The sequence below is a fragment of the Anoplolepis gracilipes genome, chromosome 11 (assembly GCF_047496725.1).
Source record: "Anoplolepis gracilipes chromosome 11, ASM4749672v1, whole genome shotgun sequence".
Classification (NCBI taxonomy): Eukaryota; Metazoa; Arthropoda; class Insecta; order Hymenoptera; family Formicidae; genus Anoplolepis; species Anoplolepis gracilipes.
In genome coordinates, this window is record NC_132980.1 from 152,817 (window position 1) to 161,720 (window position 8,904).

At 29.3% G+C, this 8,904-nt stretch overlaps 1 protein-coding gene across 1 annotated transcript in view; it reads left to right on the forward strand.

Annotated features, from left to right (window-relative positions):
* LOC140671311 (cilia and flagella-associated protein 47) overlaps positions 1-7,821 on the forward strand; it is a 21,818-nt gene extending 13,997 nt beyond the window's left edge. Inside the window, exons 20-29 of the mRNA XM_072902568.1 lie at positions 78-252; positions 1,100-1,341; positions 1,443-1,785; positions 2,489-2,647; positions 3,732-3,945; positions 4,376-4,594; positions 4,791-4,987; positions 5,188-5,413; positions 6,614-6,775; positions 7,599-7,821. Coding sequence (XP_072758669.1) covers positions 78-252; positions 1,100-1,341; positions 1,443-1,785; positions 2,489-2,647; positions 3,732-3,945; positions 4,376-4,594; positions 4,791-4,987; positions 5,188-5,413; positions 6,614-6,775; positions 7,599-7,741 — 2,080 coding nt within the window. The 3' untranslated portion in view covers positions 7,742-7,821. The remainder of the gene's footprint in view (positions 1-77; positions 253-1,099; positions 1,342-1,442; positions 1,786-2,488; positions 2,648-3,731; positions 3,946-4,375; positions 4,595-4,790; positions 4,988-5,187; positions 5,414-6,613; positions 6,776-7,598) is intronic.
* The last annotated feature ends 1,083 nt before the right edge of the window (positions 7,822-8,904 follow it).

Consider the following 8,904-nt stretch of genomic DNA (forward strand, 5'->3'; position numbering starts at 1 on the left):
AATATATATATATTTATTTGATGTGTTCTCTCTCTGTTTCTCTTTCTCAGATGTATTATTATACTTTTTTATTCGAGGTTGAAAGAACCGTTACCCGAAAATGACATTAAGAGAATAAATCATGTCCTCCAGTTATATGATAAAATGCTCGATTTTCTCCTATCTCAAGGAGCGTATTTAATTCATGTTTCAGCGCAATATCTCCTAAATTACAACGATTATTTAATTAGCATTGACATCATGCAGGAAAATGTGAGTTTTAAAATACTATAAACTATACTTTTATTTTATAAAAGTTATTGTATATGTTACATGACGTTATGTGTTTAAAAAAAACCATTCACTTTAGAAGGATACAATATATATACAGGGTGTCCGGTAATAATCGCCCCACCTCTCTAGGGCAAATAGACCAGGTCAAACTGAACATAAAAGTCCTCTACCATTTTGCGATCTTCGTAATAATTACCGAGAAATTAATTAACAAAGATTGACAAATCCGGGCGAATACATGCGCGCTACTCATACGCATCCATTGCCAGTCATAGACCGTTCCTCCTATCATTCAATGAGCGCCTAGTAACCGCGTAGCAGTGGGATGGGCCTTCTCGCCGCGCGCTTATACTCACGCGGATTTGTCAATCTTTGTTAATTAATTTCTCGATAATTATTACGAAGATCGCAAAATGCTAGAGGACTTTTCTACTCAGTTTGACCTGTATATGAGCGGTGAGGCGGTTATTACCGGACACCCTGTATATAGAAATGTAGAATGAAGACATTTAGAATGTGTGTATGTGATTTGTAAACATCAAAAACGCGATTTATAAATATCAAACACGTAGAATAATAAGTCACGATAGTAATATGTAATATTATACAAAATTGTTTCTGTGACCGATTGACTTTTCAATTTAAAATGTTTGATAAAGAAACTTGTTGACCCACATCTATCATATGAATGCTAAATGGTTTTGTTAAACATTTAAATGGTTTTTCCTGTTCAATAAAAAAATTTAATCCACTAAACAAAGATTTTAGTTAAATAAAAAAAAGAAATTGTTTATGAACTGTCTGTGCAGTTAATAATGCATTACAGATAGAACAGAGAGGAAAATTTTCCGATACGAATTGTACTGGAAAACAATGCGAACGATTATCCCAACAATTATTTGAATCACGAAACAAGCAATATTGGTTGGACGTGATTTTGCAAACGTATAAGTGTTTCGTGCTCCGTGGAATACACAAGCACAAGTTCCGTACGTTATCATCCTTTGCAACGCGTTTTTCAAGAAGGTCCACAATAAATTGGGAATCAATAATATCGTCCACATCCAGGTTCATTATGTCATATCACGTCACGTCACGTCACGTCACGTCACGTCACGTTGCGTCACGGCATGTGTAAATTACAATTATTTCTCGTCTTTATCTTACAGCTTGCCGAGACAGTACGAACTTCATGAGAAAGCCATATGGAATATCATAAATTTGCCGAATGGCTTACACGCTCTAGATAACCGTTGCCCGGAAGAAAAGTTTCTATTGTCTTGGTTACAGTATCATTACGAGCAACAGCGTGTGCAAGATTGGTTGACCGATCGCCGTGTAATCTTGAATCCACGAGAAAAGCAGGATGTGGCCGAACACCGCGCGATCCAAAATTTTCATCGTGATTTGTCGGACAGCTTGGTGTTGATCGCGGTCACCGCAGCCTATTGTCCTTTCCTGATAGACGAATATTTTGGCAATTTATATATTTGTACAAGGAACAAAAACGAGGTAATCCTGGATTAACAAATAATGAAAGCTTTGAGCTTGATGATAATAACGGCACGTTATCGGATTAAAAAAAATTTAATCGTAATTTGTGATTTTTAATAAATATCCAATTTTATTTTATTGCTATTTTGAATAAGATGTTACTCGGATTATCTGACAATGAAAAAGTAATGTTTATCGTTATTTCTGTAGTTCTAAAAATTTATTTTAATTGTATCTGTGTAGTCTATAAATTAAGTAAATTCAAAATATTCATCTTTACTTCTAATGCAAGTCTTGACTATCTCATCTTGACACATCGTCTCATTGTCAGTGAACAAACTAAAATTTCTAGCACGCTTGTTATTTAATTTTAATTCGCTAAAGAAGATCTCTTCATTAAGAGATGTTAATTTTAATAAAATCCCACGTATCGTTATATTATATTTGATATTATAACAAATATTTGAAATATTTAAACATTAATAATTCAGAAAACAGGTATTTGCAAATCTGTAGGATCATAATGTCATAGAGAATTTTTATCCTAAAAGTATACGAAATACACGTCTATCTATGGGTTTACAATTATAGCATAATTGAATAATTTTTAATCTGTTTACATATTCAAAATTTTATAATAATTTAATATCCACAATATATAAATTTATATCTGCATTTTGCATATTATATAATTTCTATAAAATTTTATATGCGTTTACAGGCGTTGCACAATGCTATTTGTCTGATCACTGCTTGGAGAAAGATACGCCTTGGGTTTATCATTACCCCGATGCAACTAGTTAATCCGAATCAAGTGCAAATGTTAATGTTAGTGGTTCATCTTTTCCAAATACTTCCAACATATGTGCCTCGCGCCAAGGTTTGTACACACATATAATTTAATATACAATATATTACTTTACGATTGACCGATACTTAAAAAAAAATATATAGGGGAACGTGGGGTAGAACGGCACCGCGGGGTACAATGGTGCAGAGTCGATATCTTTTTACAGAGATGCTACCGTGTCATGAAATATGTTGCAATTATTGCTATTAAGTGTCTCTTTCTGCGTGCTGTTATCAATGGTCGCAATGTTTTTAGTTGAAAGTTGTTATAAATTATTTAACGCACTTGCTGTGCTCTCCGCGACTGAGTTGTAATTCTTCGATATATTTACATAAGGTAAACAATGATAAAATTCTATTTTTTATTACCGTAAATACATTTATGTTTTAAAATGATCTTTTCTTATTAATTTCATACTGTGTTTATGTAAATATTAATTAATTATAATTTTTTATATGATCAAAAGTAAATTAATACGTTTTGAGACGTTTTTAATGAAATATTAGCCCACGAAATGTTGTACTTTTTATTTTTATACTAGAGAAAGAAAGAGAGTATATACATAGATGCTGTCTTTTAAAATTAATACCAAAAATTATTACATTAAAGGATATTTTTCCATGTTTTAAAGAGAAAAATATTTATTATAACAAGAAAATTGTTTTTATTTATTTATTTATAGTTATCATTTAAAAGTACAAAAAATCTATATTCTTATGTTGTATATATCAGATTATAATATACAACTTTTAAAAAGTTTTAGACATCAATGTTAATGAAATAAACAAGTTTTGGAGGTAGTCCATTATACCCCGCATGAAAAGCATATCACGAAAATCTAGGCTTTTACTAAATCAATAATCTCGTCTATTTAAACTATTATTTTATAATAAACTTGTGTTTTTTCTTGTGGATATTCCAAAGAATATTTTAAGTAAAAAAAAGATCGATTTATTTTTTTTTAATATGTTGAAAACTTGCTCAATGCTTACGTTGGCCGTTCTACCCCACGTTCCCCTATATAAGGGGCTTTAAATCTTGAAATATGTAGCTTAAGACGTAACGTGTAAGTTAAAGCATCTCGACTGTTCTACTTGCGTTATTATCATTGCAGATTAAGTTTAGCTGCCCACTATCTCACACCGTAACGAAGCGATTAAGCGTTTCGAATCCGACAGACAGTACTGTAAATTATTTACTTTCATTCGTAAATAATATCAATCATTTTTTCATTATCTTGAAGCCTGTATCGATTTTACGTTTAAGCGCGCATGGTAGCGGTCAAATACAAATACAATTTCACGCCAAAAAAATAAAGAAAAGTAAAGGTAAAACATAAATTCTTTCCAACGATTTTAAACTCAACTCCCTTGCGAACTGTATAGAATGTTTCGTCTAAATTAATCAATAAAAGGATGCTTTAAGAGCCGAATGTAAGATATAGGAGCGTAAATAAAAATACTGTTTAAAGAAAAAGAATTCATATTTATTCAGTCGTTTCGGACCTTCTTCAGACCATCCTCAGTGATACAAAAATAATAAATAAACAGTGAGGTCACTTGCAATTGCTTTTGATTACATTCGATATAATGAGTCCCCTAGCGGTCTCCTTTTATTGATTAATTTATTTCTGAATTTAGAGCCTATTAGCTTTTAATATCGAATGTTTCATCTAACTTGATCAGTTAAAATATCTTTGTTACTTTTGACATTTAATTCTCACATAATATAATATCGCATATATTAATTTATCGATAGCATACTTGCTACTTTGTGGATATGCTGTTGAATCACAATTCGGAAGAAATCAAACTATCGTTTTGGAAGGTCATATTGATAATTTAGAAATTTCTAACGAATATACTATACAAACCAAGCTGTATGAGATTGTTGACACAAGTTTAAGAATTAATGTACCCTATCAGAATGCAGCAGAGTACGATATATGGATGACAGAAGAGCGACCGAGCCATCCGTGTAAAGATAATAAGAATCTTTTTTTTGAGTATTGTCGTTAAAAATTCCCAAGATTTTCAAAGTTGACTTTGCGATTATTGTATCACAATGAAATTGTTGCAGTTTTTTTTTTTTTTTACTTGTGTTTCTGTAAACTTATCAATAATTCATTCATTAACAGCTCTATTCAATATAGTCGTAAATTGAATATTTTTAGCGATGTTAAAAATGGTACGATGGTGTGAATTGCATACTAGAAAAATACCAAGAAGGCTTTTCCTGAATCAGAAATCGATAATCGTCGCTGAAGGTGTACCAGAAGCAAATTTATCGATCAGTGTAGCGTGCATTGTACCTGAACAACGAACATTTTGGTTGATCTTTCAAGCAAAGACTGGTGATTTTATTATTCAAGTGAGTGCTCAATAAATATGTAATAAATCACATTTAAAATAAAAAAATGAAAGTAAGTCATCTGTAAGTAACGCAAAATATACTATAGGCTATTATAGATTAAATATAAGTATAAATTTAGTATCTCACAATCAGAATGACTTAAAACTCAATTAGTATGGTGCCTTATAAAGTTTTCCGCAAATCATTAATTATCACAGATAAATTCAGTTTGGCAAACATCAATCAACGATCACATTATTGTCGAGTGGACGAGTCAAGGAGAATGTGTTTGCTCAGGCCAGGAAAATCGTATAAAAGATACTTGTCCGTTTAATATTAACATATTTATACCATCACGAAACGTTCAGCTCTGGAAATGTGTTGCTGAAATGTTTCAAAAAAGTCTTGAATCAAAAGAACGTCAGTTCTGGTCTAAATACTTAGGTACGCTATACTGATGTGACTCACATAATATGTTACATCTTTAAACATCTTAAATAAAACACACGCATATATATATGTATACTGATAAATCTTTTTAATTTATATATATATACAGGGTGTCCCATTTTAATTCCCCCAGTGAAATATCTCGAAAAATATGGAAAATTCGAAAAAATGTTTCAGACAAAAGTTGTATGGTTTCTAGGGGGGACGTAAGATGGTGCCATCAGTTTGACCTTGAAGAGTCACATGAAGGTCACGTGAAAGTCATTTTGAATTTCTTAAATGGAACACCCTATATATTTTTGCATATATTTTTGTAGTTTATCTCGAGAGCTTTCCGAAACACTATGATAAAATGTTTTTTCATTAAACACTTTTCGAGTTATAAGGCTTCAAAGTTGCAATATTTTGACATAAAATACAAGATATCTCGTAAAATATTTATTTTTCGATTATCTTACCCTAATACTTTTATGCACAGACTAACGAGACAAATCAATTGGCGTAATTAAAACACATAATTATGTTAAAGTAAAAATGTGTAACTGCTAGTTGCAAATTCAGATTTTTTCTCAAAGATAACTATGTGTTTTCTTTACACCAATTGATTCGTCTCATTATTCTGTGCATAAAATTATTAGGGTAAGATAATCGAGAAATGAATATTTTACGAGATATCTTGTATTTTATGTCAAAATATTGCAACTTTGAAGCCTTATAACTCAAAAAGTCTTTAATGAAAAAACATTTTATCATAGTGTTTTGGAAAGCTCTCGAAGTCAGCTACAAGAATATGTAACAAAAAATAGGGGGTGTCATTTAAAAAAATTGAGGTGACCTTCAAATGCCTCTTCAAGGTTAGACCAATGGTACCATCTTATGGCCCCCTCGAAACCATACAACTTTTGCCTGAAACATTTTTCTCTCCCGGGCTTGGTTTTCGAGATATTCGACTGGAGGAATTAAAATGGGACACCCTGTATATATTTACTTATTTATTCCCACAAACAGTGTATGTTCCTAAAAGACGTCTAAAAGACGACGTTTAAAAAAACGCGTTATCGTTCTTTAAATATCTTTAAATGTCTTTTGGCCTTTTTTGTACTATCTATTAGATAACGTCAAGTAATTGTCCCATGTTATCGCGTTGACTTAATTTCTACAGTTTTTTCTTTTTCTCTTTTTTCTTAATTTCAGGTACATATATCGAACTACGTTTAATACGATGGTTGATGGGAAATGACATCGATTCTGCGACTTTAGAATTTATCCATATTTTTAATACCACAGTCACATATAAAGTCACAATTTCAGACAAGTCGAGTCCTCTTGTTGTACCGGAATTTTTCACAATACAAAGTAAGATTAAAAATATTTCGGTTGTTTTTTATATTGTGTATAAGATTATATACTTCTAAAAAGATACATTTAATTATATTGATTGTGTGTAAGAATTCGAAAATCAAGCGGTAGCGTCGCAAGGTAAAAAAATGTTGCATACAAAATGATAGCCACTGCATAATCAAGTTATTACCAATAACTTATTTGGGATTTGATGTCAAACACATTTTTGATTAAAGTATTTATCTAATCTAATTTTCGATTATATTAACAATATTTATATAATATTTATAGTATTATTAAAACTGTTATCAATAATCTAAACGATCACTTTTCTTATATATCATTCCCTGTACATATATATATATATATATATATAATTAATTAATTATATATATGATTCCGGACGAGTTTATACATCTGCATAATTTAATCGTAAATTTTACTTTCTTTTTTTCTAAAAAATACAATACAGAAACAGATATTCTTCTCATTATTTTTTCTGTGATCTATAAATGATAATAGCACACATATAATATTATATATATTTGCTTTCATAATTATAATTATACATTCTATATATAAATGTAGACAAATTGTTCTCATTTTATTTTTAGATGATCGTAAATAACAAATAAAATTTCGTTAATAACTATATATAATACAATTCTCAAAATTAAAAAATATTCTAATTGTAATTATATAAAAAAAATATTTATCTGCATCTGCAGAAAATATTTAAAGAATTCTAAAGCCTAATATAATGTATAACATGCCATACATATTATAAAAAAAATTTTAAATGCCTAATATACATTTACATATTTGTACAAATCTATAGATGTAAGATCATCCTATCAGCAAGTTCCAATGAGCATACATATCCTACCAACGACTCCGCCGTTGTATGAAACTACCATTACTCTTACATCTTTGGATGGCAAAGAATTTCGGGCATATACCATCGATTGTTTACGATCATAAAGGCAAGTAATCGTTAATGTAATATATAATTATATACGGATTTAATACAGAAACAAATAAGAGCTAATGAGAACCAAGATACATGGGACATAGTTATTTTTTAAAAATTTCTTTAACTCTCCAGATATAATTATTCGGTCCTTCTTCAGTAATTATTGAAAAATTATTATATATAAAATATAAACGAGTAAATAACGTTACAAAAATAAATACAATAATAATACGCAATAAATTTTCGTGAATTTTTGTTTCTAACGGTTGGAACCGATAAAAAAAGTTGCCATATTGACCAAAACACACGATTTTTCATATTGCGTTTGCATTTTCATTGACGATTAATTTTATAACGTTATCTACTCTTTTGTATGACATATAATAATTTGTCAATTTGATGATGTAAAGAGAATTCGAAATGTATATATATCTGAATAATTACAGAAATATTTTGAAGATAATTGCTTGTTTTTTGCATTTTGATTCTCATTAATTCATTAATCCATTTTCATATTACTTGTTGGAGTTTCTTTTCTGATTTATATAGTTTGATGTAAGAATAATTTATTCAGTCGTAATATATTGGATTCGCTTTTTGATGTAAAGTTTAAAACTGTGTCTATAGGGAAAGGATAAGAAAATGAACAATAAACGTTACAATTATATAATATAGATGATTTTTAATATATCTACATTAAATTGATAATAATAAACATGCATATATATATATATATATATATATATATATATATATATATGTGTGTACACGTGTTCAAGTTTAATTAAAAAGTAATGTTAACAAAAATTCTATTTATATAAAATAAAAAATTATAATAACAAATAAGAACTGAAGTGCAGAAAGTAAGCCTAAAATTAATATACATATTATTGTTACACGAGATTTTGCAAACTTTTTCCAAAAAGTCTAAATATAAAAAAAAAATCTCAAAACAAATCAGAACACATGTCCATCATGTTATGAATTAATGATTGTTATGCATTTGAATGTCGTTATATATTACCGTCATTCAAATAAGTTATAGCTGTTATTAAATTTAATTTCAGATCTATAATTTACATAATTTATTGTATATATCCATTCTTTTCTGTGCTTCGGCTCTTATTTGTGTCTTTTATAAAACTTTCTTTTTTATTTTGTACATAAAATT